Consider the following 19,892-nt stretch of genomic DNA (forward strand, 5'->3'; position numbering starts at 1 on the left):
TGAATCCAAACGAAGTGTACAGCCGGACTCTCAGACTCCTTGTCGCGAGGGGGAATCTCCAGTCATTTTATCATTTCCTCTGCACGGGGGAGGAGAGGAAAGCCCAAGGTACCCTTTTGACTTTAAAAGAGTTCGAAGTATTTATACCTTAAAACCACTTGGGGGCGCCTGGCTGGCTCAGGCCGTGGATCCTGCGACTCTTGATCTTGGGGTCTTGAGTTCAAGCCCCAAGTTGGGCATAGAGCTTATTTAAAAAAAAAAAAAAAAAAAGTACAGTGTTTTCACACACAGGAGTTGGATAGTCACACAGATTAAAATGTTCAGGTAAATAAATGGGATGGAAAAGAAGATTCGAAGAAAAACACATCACTGAGGGTATTACCACCTAGGGCATCACAGTTTGGGGTGAGACAGCCTGTCAGGGTTACAGGCCTCCTAGTAGGTCAGGGTGGCCGTCACAGGCCACAAGATACCTTTGCTAAGAACGCTGTTTGCAGGGAATGTTGGAAGATCAGAATAGGACCTGCCTTTGGAGCTTTTTTTTAAAAAAAGGCTTTTTCTCAGTCTTGTGGAGATCTCTTTCACTAGCAGTTAAAGAGCCTGGAGTTTGTCCAGGCTCGATGCTGGAATTCCGTAGTTAGCACTGAGGGGAGACGAGGGCAAGGAAGTTCTGGAATAATACAGGAACGAAATAGAAGAGGGATCTCAACAAAGGCACTAGGAGCTGTGTGGGTGACGCTCCTCCAGACACCGGGGGCTGTTGGATCCTGTTTGAATTTGTGGTGGAATTGGGTGCTGTTAGACGGAGTTGGGGACAGGGAACATCAGGTGTCTCAGACAGTACGCAAGACCTAGTTGATGGAGGAGTTGCTCTGGTTAAGTGCCCTGGGGAAGACTAGAGCCCAGTAAGGGAACAGGGAGTGGGGGCGGTGTTTGGTTGAGTCAAGGAGGCCTCTCTGAGAAGGGCCCATTCAGAGGTCTGAATGAAGTGAGGGGCCAGCCCCATGAACATCTGCTCTTGGCCTGTTTCTGGAATCAGCCAGGCACGGAGGCAGGAAGGACTGGGTATGTTTGAGGAACGCAAAGAAAGCTGGGTGGCTGGAGGGGAGTGAGGAGTGGGCCAACGGACGAGGCAGGGCCAGAGAACAGGCCAGGTTAGGCATGTGTGGGGCTTGTAAGTGTGAGGCACTGGCGGTTGGGGCAGGTGCATGACGCGGGGTGCTGGCAGAGATGGACCACGGGAGGAGGGCTGGGGCGCCCCTTGGGGAGCTAGCCCCAAGTTTGATGCAACTCAGACCCCAGGCTCTAGGTGACAGGAGGGCAGCTCCCAAAGGGGCACATGTGGGTCCTGTGGCTCCAAAAGCACGTCGTCTGGTCCCGAATACAGGAAGTGGAGAAGGAGGGAGAAAACGGTGGGGAAAAAACGCCAACGTGGGGACCACACGGAGCTGTTGGTCCGTGATCCATGTCAGACCCCGCTGGACTCAGGCCTGGAGACCCCATCCCCAGGGAGAGGGTTAGAGCGAGTGTCCTGTTTGGTGAGAGGCTCATGAGGTGTCCAGGGAACACACGAGCAGGGAAGGGGCCGAGTTCCCCGGCGCCCCCCGTCCATCCCGTAGCCTTTCCACCGCAGGAGCACACAGCTCTGTTCTTCCCACACGCCCGCGTGATCTAACCTTCATGGTCTGGCTTCTCCGGCAGCACGAGGATCGGTGGCGTCCTCTCTCTGGCGCAGCCTTCCTGCTCCGGAGCTCTCGTTACAAGCTCAGAAAAATGAAGAGCTGTGACTAAAGCGAGAGCTTTCAGAAGTGGAGGGTCTGGCCCCTGGCCTTTCTCCTTAGCCCTTCCTGGCTTCCAGTGGCCCTTCCTCTCTCCTGGGAACAAAAAGATGGAAAAGCCCACGGGCAAAAAGAAGGCACAGACCCCAAAGGAAGGAGGAGATTTGCTACAGGGCACTCCCAAAGGAGAGAAAGCCCCTGGGGAGAAAAGGGCGAGCAAGAGGTCCACTCTGGCAAAAAAGCACAAGGAAGCCAGCCTGAGTCCCGAAGATGAAGAACACATATTTGATGCTTTTGATGCTTCATTTAAAGATGACTTTGAGGGGGTTCCTGTGTTCATTCCTTTTCAGAGGAAGAAGCCCTACGAGTGCAGCGAGTGTGGACGCGTCTTCAAGCACAAGACAGACCACCTTCGCCACCAGAGGGTTCACACGGGAGAGAAGCCCTTCAAGTGTGAGCAGTGTGGGAAGACATTCAGGCACAGCTCCGATGTCACCAAACACCAGAGAATCCACACTGGAGAGAAGCCCTTTAAATGCACCGAGTGCGGGAAGGCCTTTAACTGCGGCTCCAATCTCCTAAAACATCAGAAAACGCACACTGGAGAGAAGCCGTACGAGTGTAAGGAATGTGGGAAAACCTTTGCCTACAGCTCATGTCTCATTCGCCATCGGAAGCGTCACCCACGGAAAAAGCACTGAGTGCGGGGAGGCTGTCTGCCGAGATGCGGTGCTTGTGCTAATGGGAGCCGTCCCTCCTGCAGCATCTGATCGGTGCCGGGGGTCCGTGAGCTCAGCACACCTGTGCCCAGGCGTCCCCCTCATCATCAGGAAAATCAAGCCAGTGGAGTAAGCAAGTGCTTGAGCGCGGGAGACACCTTCCTGGTCCAGAGCATCTCCGGATCGAGACCCCATGGTAACGTGGGCAGGGCTCGCGGAAGCGGCACCAGAGACCCTGGAGCTATCAGCAGCTGTCCGTGGGGCGCGGGAGTCAGCGGCTGCTTGCCGGCGGCCCAGCACCTCCCACGGCGGCCTCTGCCTGTGGCATCCCCTGTGGTCTCAGCCCTCTCACCTGCTCCTTTGAAGACTTGAGTCTGCAGACTCGACCTGCCGGGCCATCCCTGTGCAGCCCGGCAGTAGGCCTGTGGCCCTGAGCTGAGAGCCATGTTCTGTGGTGGTGCCCACGGCGCTGCACCAGATGCCTGCTGTCCCCACTCAGCTGGCCATGGTGACAGCGGTTTGTGCTCTGGCTTCCCTCCTCGGGCTGCAGCGCCAGTCCTGGAACTCACCATTACCACCATCCCCCACCCCATCCCCAGGAACTGGACCCCTTGTGTGCCCCCCTGGCCTGGCCCCCGTCCCAGGGGAGCGGCCTGACTCACCCAGGTGGATCACTTAGGACCTACCTGCTGCCGCCGTGGGAGATCCCTGCCCTGGACACACGGTGGAGGCCCCAGGAATGTGAGGGCAACTGTGAGCCAGCCTGCGTCTGCCGTGGGGTCTTCAGACATGAGGCGGTGCACCCTGCCCCCCAGGATCGGCTCTCCAGGTTAGTGCCACTTCCTCATGCCTGGCCCCCAAGTTCCATCTTATCCCCCGGGCAAAGCCATGTGCTGTTCCCATCCTTGGTTTCCCCCTGGAGTGGTCTGGATGGGGCTCCACGCTCTCGGGGTGGTGCAGTGTGTCCCAGAATTTCCGACAGTGTAAGCGGACTGAGGTGACCGTCAACCAGGAGGTAATGGGTAACTGGGAAAATGATGCCCACACTTTCAGCTATTCGGACCCCCAAAATGGCCTTACTCTTTGAGGATTCTGTCCTGCAGGAAGGTCCTGAATCAGGGGGAGACCCATTTCCCCATTAGGAGGTCACAGATGCGCCCAGTGGAAATGCTTCCCCAGGTTGTTCTTGTTCTTTCTAGAAGCTGTGATGTTATGACACCTGAGCTGGGCACCTACCCCGCCCCCGCCGGCGCAGCGGGCCCTCCCACACCTGACGCAGCTCGCCTCCGGTGTGGCAGGAGTTCCGGGGGGACACACACAGGGTATAGTCCTGGACTGGAAAGGTAACTGTAAGGGACCTTCCTGGGACATTTGGCAAACCTTGTGTCCACACTGTCCACTGGGTGGCAGGGCTGCACCAGTTTCCAAGTTCCTGCTTGGACTGCGGCCGTCCTGACCTCGTCCTTGTGAAAGATACTCACTAAGGTTTTCAGGGGCACAGGGTCATGATGTCTGCAATTTACTCTCAAATGTTCAGCAAAGAAACAGTAACAAGACCTGTATACGCTCTGAGAGTGACAAAGCAGATGGCTTGCGTGTCAGTCATTCCTGAACCTGGAGCGAGGCTGGCAGACATTTTCTGCAAAGGGCCAGATAGTAACTCTTCTTGGCCTTGGGGCCCTAAGGCCTCTGTCACCGCTCAACTGTGCTGTGACATGTGACAGCAGTCAGACAACACACAAGGGAGTGAGTGTGCCGTGTTTTATTTACAGAGACAGGCGGCGGCCAGGTTGGGCCTGTCGTGGGTGAAGGGCATGTGAGTCACCCCATCCCGTGTGCGCTGGCGTCCGCAGGACTGGCTGCTGGGGGGGAAGCCGGGCGCAGGAGGCGGCAGGAGACCCTGCGAGGGCCACGGAGGGGCTCAGAGCAGTGAGCCCTGGTGCCGGAGCGCGGGCGGCCACGGCGCGCACATCCAGGGTGTCCGCGTCCTCTTCAGAGTGGTTTGGTCTGTATTTACTAGGCCTGATGACATAGCAGGACACGTGTGTTACTGTGTAATGTGGGGCTGTGTGGCATTTCCCTGTGCGGACGGCCGCGGCCATGGTCTGGACTGCTGCCTAGAGGGGCGCTGAACAGAGGGGTTGGCCGTCTCTTAATGGGCACGTGGGTTGTTTCTGGTTTCGGGCATTAGAAATAATGCTGAGATAAATACTTTTCTGCATTTAGGGCCAACAGGATGGGTCCCCAGGCACGGAAACAGGTGGAGATCGTGGCGGCAAGTACCCCCATCCAGGCTGTGCGGGGTGGGCACCCCGGCGGCACACAGACAGCAGGCTTGCCCTGGCGTCCCCAGCAGCAGGCAGGTGGGTTTCGTCATTGCCAGTTTGTTAGAAGAGAAAGAAATGTACTCTGACCTGAGGCTTTGATTTCTAGAGAGGAAGTGGGTGGTGAAGGGCACAGGCTCTCACCAGGGGTTAGCTACTTGAGCTGTGTCTGGCGATGTGGGACCGGGGGCATGTACTTAACCTCCTCATGCTGCCTCAGTTTCCTCAGTCGTGACATGGGGACGCTGACGGAGCTTAACCTGACTCAGTGAGTCGACGTGTGAAGTCTTAAGTGCAGGGCTGGCTCCCCCCAGCTGATCTAAGAATGTCAGCTCTGGGGGCGCCTGGCTGACTCCAGGGATGGAGCTTGCAACTCTTGATCTCCAGGTTGGGAGTTCGAGCCCCGCGTTGGGTGTGGGCCTTCTTGCTCTGTGTTTGTGTTTTTATTTTTATTTTTTTTTAAGATTTTATTTATTTATTTGACAGAGAAAGACAGCCAGCGAGAGAGGGAACACAAGCAGGGGGAGTGGGGGAGGAAGAAGCAGGCTCCCAGCGGAGGAGCCTGATGTGGGGCTCGATCCCAGGACCCTGGGATCACGTCCTGAGCCGAAGGCAGACGCTTAACGACTGAGCCCCCCAGGCGCCCCATGTGTTTGTGTTTTTAGCGAGGTGGACATTTGCTTGTGCGCACGGGAGTGGCCGTGCACGCCGATGGCCCTCAGTGCCTCTCCCGGGAAGACGGCAGCTTCAACTGCTTCAGCCTGGAAAAGAGCAACAGAAGAATACTTTTTAAAAAGCAAGGCTTGGAAATTTTTTTTTTTGAATACAGTTTACAGTCAGGAGAAAAATCACAAAATCAAATTCCATTCAGTGAGTGGCCTTTTCTGCCTCCTGTCGTTCTGGGAGTTTTGAGGATTTTTCTGTTGTTCAAATGAAACTCCTGTCCTAGGAAAAAGAAAGCTTTCTCAATAATCTGACTCAAGTTAAAAAAACATGAAACCTATAAAATACTCAGACCTCACTGACACTGAGACTAGGACTCGCCAGAGCTTCTCTGGGAGCCACTGAAGCCACACACGGACGTATAGCCCTAAGCGCTTCCATCAGCGGCCCGAGCTAGAAATCAGAGGCTGAGCCTTTGACTTTGAAAACGATAAAAAGAGCCGCGGAACAAATGCAAAGTGGCAGAGAGGGAACCACAAAGAGCAGAACCACACAACCAGTGGGAACGGAGGCTGTCGTGGGCAGGAAGCCGGTGGACGCTGCTTGTCTGCAAGGACCGTTCAGGCTGGCATGGTCCCGCAGCAGGGCCCAGGAAGAGAGCAGGAGCCAACGAAGCATCGCGAATGCAAAGGGGACGTGACAGGGGGTATGTCAGAGATCAGAAAAGACAAACTCGGAGCCAGGGAACGTGAGCACAGGTGAGGTAGGGAAGCCGGCCCAAGACAAGCGGCCCAAAGACCCCGTGCCTGCCACGCAGAGCGTGTCTGGAGTCTAGAGTCTTCCCCAAAGAACGCAAGTCCAGAAGGCACACAAGTGAGTTCAAGAACCCATTCCAGTCCTCTGCGGACTCGAAGATTGAAAAGAGGAAACACGTCACCTTATTTTATGAGCTGGGACAGCCACGACGTGCGTGCTCGCGGGCGCAGGGGCCCAAGCACGGTGCCGGCAGACTACGCCCAGCCGGGCAGCAGCGAGCGCGGAGCGCGGCCAGATGAGGTCTCTTCCAGGAAGGTCAGTTTGGCTTAAAACTGATGTGATTTCTCCCATCAACACGTTGGGGGAGGGGCATATTATCATCTTAATAGTTAACTATGTGCCAAAATGCACCGTCCCTTATGATAATCTACCTTCATAAATAAGGAATATAACAGCATTATCTAAGCCTGGTACGGAGCGTCTCCCAGCCCCTGGAGCCCCACTGCAGCCTCGTCCCGTGTAGCCGGCGTCCCCTGTGAGCACAGAACACACGAGGGCCGGCCTCACGGCTCCCCCTGTGCCAGGAGCCAGACTAGGAGGAAAAGACACACATCAGATTACAGTGGGAAACCCTGAGTGGGTTTATCAGCAGGTGAGCCTGCCGTCTACGTGGAGTCTGAACACCGTCACCACGGACTGAAACTAAGGGCCCAGCAAGCTTGTCGCAAGTTGGTCAGGAGCAGGATTCCCGGAGGCCCAGAGGCAGAAGGGGAAGCAGGCTCGTCAGGGACGGGCTCGGGAAGGTTTGCGGCAGGCACTCGTGGTGGCCGTCAGTGGACGCAGCTCGAGTGTCCCTCACCAGACGAACGGACACACGACACGTGGTGCTAGACCCAGGCACAGCCGTCAGCCGTGCGGGAATGAAGCGCAGACCCAGGCTGCGACCTGCCCCAGCCTGAGCCTCGGAAGCCGGCCCGGGACACCGCGGTGTGGCCTGCTCTCCGGAGGGGCCGAGGCGGCGTCCCCCGCACACAGCTGCAGGGTGGAGGTTCCCCGAGGCCAGCACAGGGGAGTCTGGTGGGGGCAGGGTTTCTGTTGGGAACGATAAGAAGGCTGGGGAAAGATAAGGGTGTACTTAATGCCACGGATTGTACACAAACAAAATAATAAACACCGTGTATATTTCCCCACAGTGAAAAAAAGTCAATTGAATTTGCTGTGCTATTAACAAAATGCAGTTTTAAAAAGTTATCAATCCACTTTAGCAACAAAAATAGCATTTCCTAGCAAGTTACAGATGTGCCACACGGTGCTGGCCCAGGAATTTCACTCATTAAAACACCGTAGAGAACTTTCCTACATGCCCAGTAATATTTATAGCGCATATGGAATGTCAGAAAAATTGGAAATAACCCAAATGTGCATCAACAGTGAAGTGGGGGTAGGGAGAGAGGAGCCCGGCCCCCTCGGGCGCGGCGTCGGTGGGGCGACTGGGTCCTAAACCGCGTGGGCCGGGAGCAGAGCTGTGAGCAGCTGTGCATTACACCGTATCCCCCTGAGGCTTACCTTTGTTTGAAATGTTACATTTGCTAACTTTCTGAACTTTTTTGAGACATGAGCACTTTCCTCCCGGTTCTGTTGCCGTCCAGGTCTGGGGTGCGTGGGTGGAGCCCCGACCGCCAGCGCTGGCCAGTCCGGCTCCCACAGCGTGGGAGGGAAGGGAGCACGGCCTCACTTGTGTGCTCGTTGCTTCCCAGCAGCCAGGTAATAATTGCGTTTCTTTGTTCAAAAGGTAATTCTTGTCCTTTTCTGGTGTGAGAGCAGATCACCCCAGTCAAGAAGCTCCTGATGAACTGTGCATAAACGTGGACCTCCCAACTAATGAAATTGCCCCAGTCCTGAGCCCCGAGGAACCGTCTGAGGGACGGTGGGGGCGCGGGGCCCAGGCAGGAAATCCACGCTGGGGGGGCAGGGCTGAGTGATGCCACAGGTGAGCTGCGGCTTGTCTCCAGTCCCCTTGCCGAGCCCCATGAAGGCTGCGGACTCCCTGTGGGGCCTTTGCCGGTTCCCCAACCTCTCCCAAAGCCATAAAATTCACACCTCTGGCCCCGCCCCCCCCAGGAGGGCAATGCTGACGCCACCCAGCCTTCTAGGAATGCACTGCAGGCAGAGGAAACCCCGCAGGCAACCCAACAACTTTCCCAGCCCAGCGTCCTGGGAATGTCTCTGGGAAATGCCTTTTCCAAGTGGGAACCCTTCAGGGTGCCCCCTGCTGAGCACGGTTCTCTTGGGTGGGGGCACGGAGGACACCTGCGATGTCCCAAGGAGGTGACCTCGATCATCCTTCACTTTGGCGTCCTGGGAGCCCGGCCAGCATCTGTCCCTAGGGGGCTCACGCTGGCCTTGATCTGAGGGAAGGTGGGAGCCGGCGCTGTGGGGGAGTGGGCCGTGAGGGCCACACAGCAGGCGGGGCTCTGCTTCCTCCTCCCACACGGATTGGGGGGCTCACTTGTGACCGGGTCCACTGCATCCCCGGGGAGGCTATAGGCACCGGGGTGTTACCTGGGCTTGATTTCCAGTGACCTCTTGTGTCCCTCCCCAATCCGGACACCAAGCTGTGATCGTTCCTTTCCCCTGAAATTGAGCAAGGCCCCGAGACAGGCTGAAGAGTATGCAGGTCCGCAGGTGCCCCGCAGCCGTGGCTCCAGGCGCGAAGCCTGGGTTCCCGAGTCCTGGTGCTCGAGGCAGAAGCCTGTGGCACGGGGGACACTTGGACATTTGCTCTGGAGCAGGACCGGCTAGGGCAGGGTGTTCAGCAGGACAGAGGGGTAAAGAGGTATCCCCAAGGCCCACGGAAGCAGTGTTGGGACCAGAGAGGGAATGGGCTGAGGGCCAGTTCAGGGTGGGAGCGGCGGCAAAGATGATGGGGCAGACTCCGTATCTCCTGCCCAAGGACACAGCTCGGGGCTCCGAGCGGTGGCCCACGCCTCCAGCGACCTGTGCGCGCTGCGCGGAGAGTTGCTGGTCTCCTGGTGTCCTCCTCACCAACTCCAGCTGCCTGTGCCACGAACCACAGGGTCCTCCCCTTGACCAGCGTCCTGCCAGGACCCAGATGGGGCCATGGCGGCCCGTGGACGCTACTGCCCGTGGTCATCTGCAGTCCTCATAGACGTGGGCTCCCCAGGCCTGCAGCATGAGCACCCGGGGTCCTCGGCCCTGGTGCACACGTGGATGCCGGCACCGGGGTCCACACGAGCTCCCCATCACTCCACATGTGCCCCCGGTGTCAGCAGCCACCCCGCGGCATCCCGGTTTTAACACGTGCATGTTTCCTGGTGAGCTCGAGCACTCCGCGTACGGGATTGTCCTCACGCCCCCGGTGGAGTGCACGTCCCCGGGCTACCTGCGCTCTCCGCAGCTGCTGGTCGTGGGCGCGGGAAGTGGGACTTTCCGCACAGGTCCATCTGATGAACTTGGACTCTAGTCTCTTCACTTCCCTCCGTCCTCAGAAAGCGAGTCTGCTCTGCATGTGGGGCACACATTCTGTTTTGTTTTATCCTGGGTCTGTGGTTTCTTCCACGTGGGGCTGTCTGCATCCCGACGGATGTCCCACTGGGTCCGCGGGACTTTCCAGCCGCCTCCCCAGCATTCACCCCGGAACACGTCCTTGTCCTGCTGCTTGTGGATAATCTGTTTTCTCCCGTAATAAACATCTGTTCTGACCCGTTCACTGGGTCCCGCTCATGTCCCTGCAGTCTGGGGGTGCAGTCGGGACTCCCCAGAGAGGTGCTGGGTCTGGCTCAGGCCTGTGGAGCCAGAGACCCAGCTGGTCCCTGCCTCCAGACGCATCTCTTGGGGGCTGCCTCACATTAACCAAACTTGTAAGAGACGGACATAAACCAGAAAGGAATCTGCTGTCTTAGTGTGAGAGTGAGCCCTCAGGGGACAAAATACTATGTCCCTCTAGAGACATGGCCTTTCTGGCCCCAGATTCTGGGAAACTAGGGGTTCCTTGGTTGCTTTGTGTTACATAGTCATAATCCTGGAGGGGCTGCTTCCCTGAGTTCTGAGGAGCCCAGCTCGGGCTGCCCTCCCATGCCCTTGCTCACTTTGCCTTCCACAGAAGAGCTGCTCTCCCGAGGGCAGTCCTGACCCCCAGAAGGGGGCATGATCATATCTGGAGACATTTTGCTTGTCACAACTGAGGGGAGGCGCCACTGGCATCTGGTGGGTGGGAGCGGGGAAGCCGCTCGGCACCCTGCAGAGCACAGGATGCCTGGTGGCCAAGGACCCGGCCAAGGATGAGCTCCAGCTGAGCCCCGGAGTCAGGTGGCGGGGAGGACAAAGAAGAGAAGAGCTGTCAGCAAGGGGGAGGCCAGGCAGCTCTCAGCAGAAACCCAAACACTTGACAGGAGGCCTGTGGAGGCTGAGGAGCCTGGCGGCACCGCGGGGCGGGGCCGCATCCCCTGAAAGTGGGGCAGAGGCAGGCGGGACGCGTGATGGGCTATAAGTCTGCGCAGCAGTAAATACGCCCCCATCTCCCCACGCCACTGAAGCTAAGCCAGCGGGGCCACACACAGGCCAGCAAGGAGAGGGTGAGGGACAGGCAGAGAAGGGGACTGGCAGCCCCCAGCCACCTCTCTGCATTGTGGGCTGCCAGTCATGTTTCAGCCTGAACCCCAAGTCCTTGTGCCCCACATCCCCGCAAATGGCAGGTGCTGTCAGTTTGGTCCCCAACACGGGCCCTACCCAGCCCACTCTCTGTCTAGACCACCTGTCTCCTGCCTCCCTGCTGTCCCACACTGATCTTAAAATGCACATCAGATCTCAGTGCCCTGCGCAGGACCTTCGGTGGCTCCTGGTGCACTTAAAATCCAGGCTCCTAATCACACCTGCGAGACGGCTTGCCCACCTAGTTGCATTCGCTCTTGGCCCACCACACTCCCAGCTTGCCTAGTCTCTTCCAAACCCTTGGCAACGCTCATGCCTCAGGACCTTGGCGCATGCTCTTCCTTCTGCTTTGAAGACTCTTCCCTCTAGCCTTTGTGCAACTAGCTTGCCCTACTCTCTTCCTCCTTCTCCTCTGATGTCACTGCCCTAGCGAGCCCTCCGTGCACCAGTAGGCGCTCGTGTGCACCCTCCAAGCTCTTACCCCGCTGTGATACTGGTGTGTTGCCAGTTTGTTGGTGCTCTCTCCCACACCCTAGAATGGGAGCTCCATCGAGTCAGCGAGCTGCCCTCTTCCCCCTATACCCCAGCTACTGGCCCAGGGCCTGGCATTAGGTCCGGCAGAGGGGAGCAGCGGGCGATTCTTACAGAGCCTGCAGGGCTGAAGCCTGCGGTGGGGGGGCTGCACTCTGCACTCAGCGGTTCCAGGCTGCCCGTTCCCAGCTCTCATCCTGTCTCGCCGCCAGCTGACGACCGCACCTCCCCACACAGTCGCGGAGTCCTGCACTTGCCCCTGACCGTCCAGCTTCCCTCCTGCCTGGCACCCGCCCCGGGCATCCCTGCAGCCTGGGGCTCCCTGGCTGTCCTCGCGCCGTCCGCCGGCTTGGGCTCAGGGCCATGTGGGCGAGCAAGCCCCTGCGCGTGCACCCTGCTGGGCTGGTTCGCAGAAGCCTGCTCGGCGGTCTGCTTTCCGGACCGGGAGTGACGCGTACTTTCCTCTCTCTGGGGTCGTGCGGACAGGACTGGAAAAGAGACTCAGGGTGCGCATCGGAGGAATTCCGTGGTGAGGCTCTGGGAAATTTTGTAACAGCCACTTCTCAGGCCCTAGGCTTTGGGAACATTTTGGTGGTGGACAGTTTGCAGGGGCGTTTGAGACACCCCAAAAAGAAGAGATTTGTTCTCAGCAAGCTGGCCAGCGACGTGGCCGTCCAGCAGAAGCACCGCGAGGGAAGCACGGCGGTACTGACAGCGCTCTGGCTGCGACGTTTGCACAGAAGCCACAGCCGCCTGCCGAGGACTCGAGCGGACCGCCAGCCCCGCCCCGCCCCGCCCGCCCGCCCCGCCCCGCCCGAGGCGGCGGTCCTCCGGCGCCCAGAGCGTCCCGGAAGTGCGCGCGGGCGGGCCGGGGCGGGGCGCGGGCGCACTTCCGGCCGGCGCGCGGGCGGCCGCCTCCCGCTCGGAGGTGAGTGGGCGCCGGGCGGCGGCGGCGGCTGCGGGGATGCTCGGCCCGCCCGTGCTCGCGCGTCGTCCCCGCGGGCCCCGCCCCGGCCGCACCCCGCGTCGCCGTGACCTCGGCCCCGGCCCGCCCGGGGGGCGCGGGTGAGCGCCCCGTCGCTCCGGGGCGCAGAGGAGGCCTCCGCGGGGTGGCGGGCCGCAGAGGGCGCACCGGCCCCCGACGAGCGCGGGGGTCCGTGTGCGGGGCGCCTCCCCACGCCCCCGGAACCGCGGGGACGGAGCCGGCGCTGTGCCCACTTTGCAGGTGGGACGCGGAGGCTCAGAAAAGTCCGCGGCCGGGGGCGTGAGCGCCGGACTCGGCCGGGCAGGCTCCGCCCTGCCGCCCAGCGCCCCGAGATCGGGCCCTTCCCCGCGGGGCTCAGGCTCCAGGCCGGGAGCAGAGGGGGCGGGAAGGTCTGCTCCTGGCCGTGGCGTCAGTGTCCCTTCCTCCTGCCGCCGTTCGCAGCAGTGTGGGCGTGGAACCTGCGCTCGGAGCTCGTGCAGGCGGCCCTGTGCGAGCGCCACCCCCGCGCGGACAGCCAGGGTGGGGGGCGTGCCCCTTCCCTGCTAAGTCCGGGAAGCCAACTCAGTGACTTGAGCTGAGACTTAGGAGGCTGAGGGCCCGCACCCAGATGTCATGACTGTCGCCCTACCCGTGTCCCCCTGTGTCCACTTCTCTGAGTGCCCGTGACCCTTCCATCTTTAGGGAATGCGGTCTGCTGAGAGGGCCCAGGCGCTGGCGAGGAGCCGTGTGGGGGCTGCCTCCCCACCTCCTTGAAGCAGCCATTGCTTAATGAACTTCTTCCTGTGCCCTCTTCACACCCTCATAAGGAATCCTGCTTCACCACAGTGCGAAAGAAAAACCCTTCTCACACTGGACCAAACCGTTATTGCAAACCGAATTAAAGCCAAGTACCTTCGATCCCAGAGGAGGCTCAGAGCACTGTGGGCCACCCTGTGGTTTCCAGCCCGCAGCCCTCGGGGCTCCGCAGGGTCTGAGGAAGGCAGTGTTCCTCTCAGGAATTGTCGCGTTAAGATTCGAGCTAGAACGTTCATGCTCCGGCAGGCAGCGTTCAATTTCTCGCCCTTCTCCAGGGCCAGCAGCCCCCGGCTGTGCTGTGGGCAGTTTTTCAGGGAGACCGTGCGTGCTTTAGGCTCTGGGTGGGGAGAACCATCCAGACCGGTGCTTGGGCCTGGTCCCTGCGGGAATGCTGGTGCTGTTCACATGGCAGGATAAACATCCCAGGAGCCCAGTTGCTCTCACCCCAGGCCGCACATGGCACGTCCTGGCATCCCTGTTCCTCTCCCTCTGTGGAGCCCCCAGCTTCCCTGTGGCTGACGGGCAGCTGGCATTGACCCCCTCTTCCTCTTCTTCACTCTTCCCTCTGACCCCCCTCATCCTGCCATGGTTTTCATTTCCCCAGGTCCCAGGTGTGCATACCTTCAGCAGGCCTTGGGGAAGATGGCGACCCTGGGGTATGGTCAGGAGCCCCCTCGTGTCCCGTCCCCTGTCAATCTTGCATCACCAGGGACACCTGGAACCCACCACCGCGAGGCCCGGCTTCACCTCCAAGGTCATCAACACGGTACTCACCCTGCGCTGTGCTCCCTCCGCCTCCCTGCACCATTTGCCCACCCCACACCACTGGCATTGCAGGCTGGAAACAAGGCAGCTCACTGGGTGCTCACTGGCTGCTGGGGCTCCCGCACCTTCACACTTGGGTCGGGATGGGCAGCAGTGGTTAAGGCCGGAGACTGGGCCTTGTGAGCGATGGCCCCCATAGTCCCCTGGGACTGTGTTTTGGGGGATTGGGGAAGAGCAGCCTCAGTGGTAGGTCCCTGTGTCCTCCCATCTACTTTTATGGGCCTTTGCTGCCACCCCAAGAAAACAGCATCTGGAGTTCTGGGCAGGCTGGTTTGGGTTGGGGTCCCCCCGGGACCTGCAGGGATGGAGCTGCCAGCCTGTCCCACCTTCCTGGCAGGGTCTCAGGCTGTCAAAGGATAGAAGTAGCCAGTGACTGACGGGGCATTGGGGGCGGAGAAGATGTCCAAGCCCCATGACATGGGGTGCCCCTGGGTCCTGCTCACACTCAGCCATCAGGAAGTCCCAGGGGCTTTGTCCGTGCCCCACGTGCCACAGGAGGTCTGGCCTCACTCCTCGCAGTTGAGGACCCAAATGAGCCGATGACTGCCAGGTTGAGGGCCTGGGCATGCTTCATCCCACCTGTGTCCTGAAGAGCTGGCCCTGAGCCTGGGGTCGGGGAGGGCCTTGCTCTGCATCCGGGGCTCTCTGGCGAGTCCGGCAATACAGGGAGTGACGTGATGACGGTGGAGAGGTGCCAGCTCCGTGCTGAGGGCGCTGCGCGGGCTGTCTTAAAGCCCAGTGACCACCCTTGGGGGCATGAACAGATGAGGACGGTGAGGCCCACAGAGGTCACACGGAGCTAGGGAACATGGGATTCTCTCCCAGCTCAGTTCAGCTCAGAACGGGAGCAGCTCATAGCCATGCCCTGGGCTGCACCTGGCTCGGGTTGCTCCCGGCCTCCTGCCCGTCCCTGCGGTGGCCAGGCTGGGGGTGGGAGGGGTGTTGCTGGGTGCTGCCGGGAAGGAGCACACACTCTGCGGCACAGCTGCCTCTCCCTGCAGGTTTCAGGGCCTCTCCCAGACCCTCCCCATGGCTGTGCCCCCTGACCCCATGCAGTCAGGATTCTGGGGCCCACTCTTCACCTCCAGTTTCTCATGCCACCCTTCACAACAGCCTGGCAAGGTAGGACCTCCTGTCCCCATGTTTCTGACAGGGATGTGGAAGCCCAGACGTGAGCCAGTGGAGGCCAGTAGGATTCAGAACACGTCAGTCTGACTCAAGCCCGGGGCCATCAACCCTGCCTCCCCCCACCGGGCCCAGCAAGCCGTGGCTTGTGGTTCTTAACTGGCAGGACATAGGACCGGGGAGGGGCTGTCCTGGAAGACATGCTGACCCAGCCAGGTCTGCTGGACGAGAAGACTGGCCCCCAGGGTGCGGGTCCTCCAGCCCACGCAGAGTGGGGCTGCCCCTGATCCAGCAAGAGCCTGAAGGCCGGGCTCGGTCCCCCGAGTTGCAGCCATGTGCCCTCAAGTGCCCAGGGGCCCTGCCCAGTGAGGGACAGCGTGGGCTGCCGCCAACAGCTTCGGCACTCTCTGTACTTTTCAGAAACAGAGTGTGTGTGTGTGGGGGGGGGCTGCCCGCAAGGAAAACAACCAAGATGGACCTTAAGAGGGGGTGGGGCCTCTGGCAGGCTCTGAAGGAGGAGGTGTGGCTGGAGGGTGACGGAGCCCAGGGAGGTCCAAGGGGCCAGAGGGAGGACAGGGGATGCCTTCCACCCCTCCTCATGGAGACCAGCCCAGCAGGGAGAGCTGGGCCCCGTGACCAAGGTGCTGTCCAGGGCAGAAGCTGCTCCTCGCAGTCTCTGGACCTCATCGCCTTTGCTGGTGAGTTCCTCTGTGCCCTGGGGTCCACACGTGCCCTCAGAGGAAATACCCCAGCATCTCAGGAATCTGCCCAGGGTCCTCCAGCCAGTGAGGCCAGGACTTCTGGAGCCCTAGCCTCCCAACTCCCAGACAAGAGTGGGTGAGGTGGGCCACAGAGAGTGTTAGGGGTGTGGTCTGCCCTGCGAAACCTGGGGTCCCTCATGACCACCCCAGGGCTGGATCCCACCAGTCTCCCACATCACCTCACGCAAAGAGCCAGTTTTTAAATCTCTGTGACTGGGCACAATGCTGGGGGGGGGGTATTTGTCAGCTCTAGCGGGCAAGGGGAGCAGCATGGGCACCACGCACTCGGCCTGGTCCCTGGGGGTGGGGGGGAAGCTGGTGAGGTCATGCAGCAAAGAGCTGGCATCCACTCCTCCCCGAGCCTCCAGAGCAGGGAGTTAGGCAGGTGGGGTCTGGAACAGGACAGACATTGGGAGCCAGGGGTGTGCTGGGCTGGCCAAGGGGCCCGGCACAAGGCTGTGCCTGCCAGGACTTGTGCTTCCAGAACTCGTTCTGGAAGGTGTGGTCTGGAGCCCTGTGGTAGGAGGGGCAGCCTGTGGGCAGGAGCAGGTGACAGAGAAGGACGAGCAGCCCCAGGGTGGGCAGGTACCAGCTGCCCGGAGGTGGGGAGGAGCCGTGGGGCCAGGGCAGCGCCATCCCCCAGCCAGGAGCAGGCCTTCCAGATAGGGTGCGTGGCTTCGGCACCCAAGACCTGAACTCTGACCCCACCCCAACTCACTCCTCCCCGTGTCCACATCCAAGCATGGACTCTGTGCCATTTTACAAACAAGGAGCGCCCCTTCCAGCCAGGAAAGCCCCCCGCCCTTCTGGCCCCAGCTCTCCCTCCTCTGGAAGGCCGGCCCCCACAGTGTGGTGTCCATGAGAGCCCCAGGCCTGGGGGCCTCCACGCCGGCATGGCAGGTTCAGGGTCACAGCCTCCCCAGGAGTGCCCAGTGTTGGGGCCCCGGCCAGGGCCTTCAGAGGTGGTGGGGAGTGATGGGGGAAGGGAATGTGTGGAGGTTGCAGCCCAGAAAGGCCCATGTTCCCAGGACCGCCCCCCCCCCCTCCGGAGCAGCCAAGCAGTGCCTTGGGGCCCCTCCCTCTCAGGGAAGGACTGTCACGGGGCCACCAGGAGGGCAAGGAGGCGTGTTGCGTGAGGAGCAGCCAAGCGAGGCCTGGGCTAGGTTGGAGAGGAGGGGGAGATGAGCCCCCACCCCCTGTGCCCCCAGACTCCACTGGCGGCGGCCCTGAGGCGCTCACCCAGCCACTGCAGGAGGAGGAGCTGTCCGGCCTGGATCTCCGAGATGTGGAGGAGGTCCAGATTGGCAGAGACACCTGCCGGCCAGGTGAGCGAGCAGAACCTTCATCCCGTCCCTGCCGAGGGCACTCACCATGGCTGCCACGTGCCAGGCGCTCTGCAGCGCCCACCGCCTCGGGCACCGGCCCTGCCTTAGTGCTGGCTTCTGTCCTCGATGGCCCTGCCCCGTTCAGTTCCCGTCTGTCACTGACATTTCCCCAAGCTGTGAGTGCAGCCCACACCTCTTTCCCGAGCCCAGGGCTGTCGCCAGTCGGCATCTCCTGCACAGCAGCACTCCCCGCCCAGGCCAGCAGCCAGGGGGTCATCCTGGGTCCCCCTTCCCCACGTAGTGCCCTGGGCCTCCACGAGTCCCTTAAATTAAGCTCTGGTCCCCATCCCCTTCTCCCCACAGCCTGGCTGGGCTGCACTAATTCAGGTCCTCAGCCCCTTGCCACACACACCCCCCCCCCCGTGGAAGCCCTCGGGATGCCCCCTTTGGGGTCTCTGCGCCCCCCAGGAGGTCCTCCCTGGAGCAGACCCTCCCTGCCACAGTGCCAGGAGATCCCCGGGGCAGCAGGGGGACCAGACCAGGAGACGGTTGTGGAGTTCCTGGAGTGGCCCGGGCCTGCAGAGCGTCAGGGGAGGGGCCGCACCCCTGCGGGGAGCCTGGGCAGCACCCTTTGGAGCAGGGTGCTCTGCCGCTCGCCTCTGGGGCTAAGTCTGGGGGGGGGCGTTGTCCACCTCGGTCCGCCCTCACCCCGGCCCCCAGCACCGCGGCGCCCCCTGCTGGTCCCCTCCGCTGGCACGGAGGGGGAGGCCGATGCCCGCGCGGGTGCCACCTGCCCTCCCTGTCTCGTTTCAGACTCGGAGGCAGAGCCGGATCAGCCTCCGTCATCTCCCCGCCCGCGCCATCCCGAGGACGAGGTGGACCAGGCCGGGGGGGCACTGAGGACCCTTCTGAGGAGCCTTCCCCGTAGACCCAAGTGTGCGGACCGGTTCGGGCAGGAGTCCAGCTTGGAGCGGCCCACGGGCCAGCCGCCAGGGACCGCGCCCTGCTCCCAGAAGAGGGGCCCCTGGCGCATGACGCTGCTGCCCCAGGGAGCCTCGGGGACGGCGGGGGAGCCCGGGCGGGCCGGCGAGCCGGAGGGCGGCCGAGGGGCGGGGCCGGGTGGCCAGCGGGGCGGGAAGCCGCACCGCTGTGAGGCGTGCGGCAAGAGCTTCAAGTACAAGTCCCTGCTGCTGAAGCACCAGCGCATCCACACGGGCGAGAAGCCGTACGCGTGCCACGAGTGCGGGAAGCGCTTCCGCGGCTGGTCGGGCTTCATCCAGCACCACCGCGTGCACACGGGCGAGAAGCCGTACGAGTGCGGCCAGTGCGGCCGCGCCTTCAGCCACAGCTCGCACTTCACGCAGCACCTGCGCACCCACAACGGCGAGAAGCCCTACAAGTGCGGCGAGTGCGGCCAGGCGTTCAGCCAGAGCTCCAACCTGGTGCGGCACCAGCGGCTGCACACCGGCGAGAAGCCGTACGCCTGCAGCCAGTGCGGCAAGGCCTTCATCTGGAGCTCCGTGCTCATCGAGCACCAGCGCATCCACACCGGCGAGAAGCCTTACGAGTGCGGCGAGTGCGGGAAGGCCTTCCGCGGCCGCTCGCACTTCTTCCGCCACCTGCGGACCCACACGGGCGAGAAGCCCTTTGCCTGCGGCGCCTGCGGCAAGGCCTTCGGCCAGAGCTCCCAGCTCATCCAGCACCAGAGGGTCCACTACCGGGAGTAGCGGGGGACCAGGGGGAGGTTGCAGAGGGAGGGCTCCTGCTTCCCCCTCTTCCTGAGCCGCACAGCCAGCCCCGCACGCCCAGTGGCCCAAATAAATTCTTTTTAACTGATGGAAATGGGAGTCACTCCTGCCTGTCTCTGGAGAGGAGTGGCTGGCGTGTGGTCCCCCCAGGGCCTGCGGTCCGGAGGCCTCCTGACTTAACCTGGACCCATAGCCAGGTGTTTCTGGGGGCAGAGAGCCGCAGTGGGGCGGGCGAGGTCCGGTGGTGGCTGCCCGAGGCGAGTGCCTCCTGTCCATTACCCTGAGCCATACGCCAAGTGTCCCAGGCTTCACAGCTGCCTCCAGCCCCCAGGAGAGGGGGGCGCAGGGTGTTCGCCTCCTGATAGGCAGAGACCTCTGCGGCTGTGGCCAGGCCTTGGCTTTGGCCCTCCTCAGACCTTTCCTGTAGCTGTCAGGCTTCCAGCCCGAGGGACAGGAGAGCTCAGCTGGGTGGGGGAGTGTGCACTTCCCCTGTCCCACCTGCTCCCTCCTGAATACTTCGGACCAACCCCTACCCACATTGAGCAGCTGCCCAGCCCGTCCCCTGGCTGCAACTCAGAGCCTTACCTCCCCAGTTCCAAGCCCGAGGGCCCTGTAGCTGGGCTGCCTCACCTCTCTGGGCCACACTCCCACGGCCTCGTGGCCACCGAGCACTTTAGACTCCCTTGCCATGTGCCCCCACTCGGTGAGAGCAGCTGTAAGGGAAAGGAGAAGTCAGGCAGTCTCTGCATCAGCTTCAGGGCTCAAGGCACCTCCTTAGTCACCTTTGCTGGTGCGCTGTAGCCTGAAAGAGGAGGGAAAGCTGCCTTCTGCCCACTCTTTGCTCCCCCTAATACCGCGAGGGTAATGTGGGGCCTTGGTGCTCCAG

The 19,892-nt window shown here is 61.3% G+C and overlaps 1 protein-coding gene and 1 non-coding gene across 2 annotated transcripts; both read left to right on the forward strand.

Annotated features, from left to right (window-relative positions):
* The first annotated feature begins 440 nt into the window (after positions 1 to 440).
* LOC103656718 lies at positions 441 to 19,095 on the forward strand. Its single transcript, XM_040625606.1, has 12 exons — positions 441 to 2,472; positions 3,177 to 3,326; positions 3,458 to 3,512; positions 4,351 to 4,502; positions 4,724 to 4,860; positions 9,335 to 9,477; positions 9,581 to 9,680; positions 12,183 to 12,370; positions 13,827 to 13,988; positions 15,201 to 15,870; positions 17,142 to 17,258; positions 18,072 to 19,095. The coding sequence occupies exons 1-12, from the start codon at positions 1,889 to 1,891 to the stop codon at positions 18,983 to 18,985; spliced, it is 3,372 nt and encodes a 1,123-aa protein (XP_040481540.1). The 5' UTR covers positions 441 to 1,888; the 3' UTR covers positions 18,986 to 19,095.
* Positions 3,851 to 7,432, forward strand: LOC103656674. Its single transcript, XR_005833667.1, has 2 exons — positions 3,851 to 4,860; positions 5,487 to 7,432. It is a non-coding gene; the product is annotated as an uncharacterized LOC103656674 (transcript).
* Positions 19,096 to 19,892: the final 797 nt, after the last annotated feature.

This window comes from Ursus maritimus, unplaced genomic scaffold (assembly GCF_017311325.1).
Source record: "Ursus maritimus isolate PB19 unplaced genomic scaffold, ASM1731132v1 scaffold_9, whole genome shotgun sequence".
In the NCBI taxonomy this organism is placed as follows: domain Eukaryota; kingdom Metazoa; phylum Chordata; class Mammalia; order Carnivora; family Ursidae; genus Ursus; species Ursus maritimus.

What these genes read in the sequence shown, in the direction of transcription:
- LOC103656718 (XM_040625606.1), top strand. Translation starts at nt 1,889, where the DNA reads ATGGAAAAGCCCACGGGCAAAAAGAAGGCACAGACCCCAAAGGAAGGA. An exon ending in GCGTCCCCAGCAGCAGGCAG is followed by an intron (nt 4,861 to 9,334) that starts GTGGGTTTCGTC and finishes CCCCTTGACCAG; the next exon opens with CGTCCTGCCAGGACCCAGAT. An exon ending in CCTCCAAGGTCATCAACACG is followed by an intron (nt 13,989 to 15,200) that starts GTACTCACCCTG and finishes TGTTTCTGACAG; the next exon opens with GGATGTGGAAGCCCAGACGT.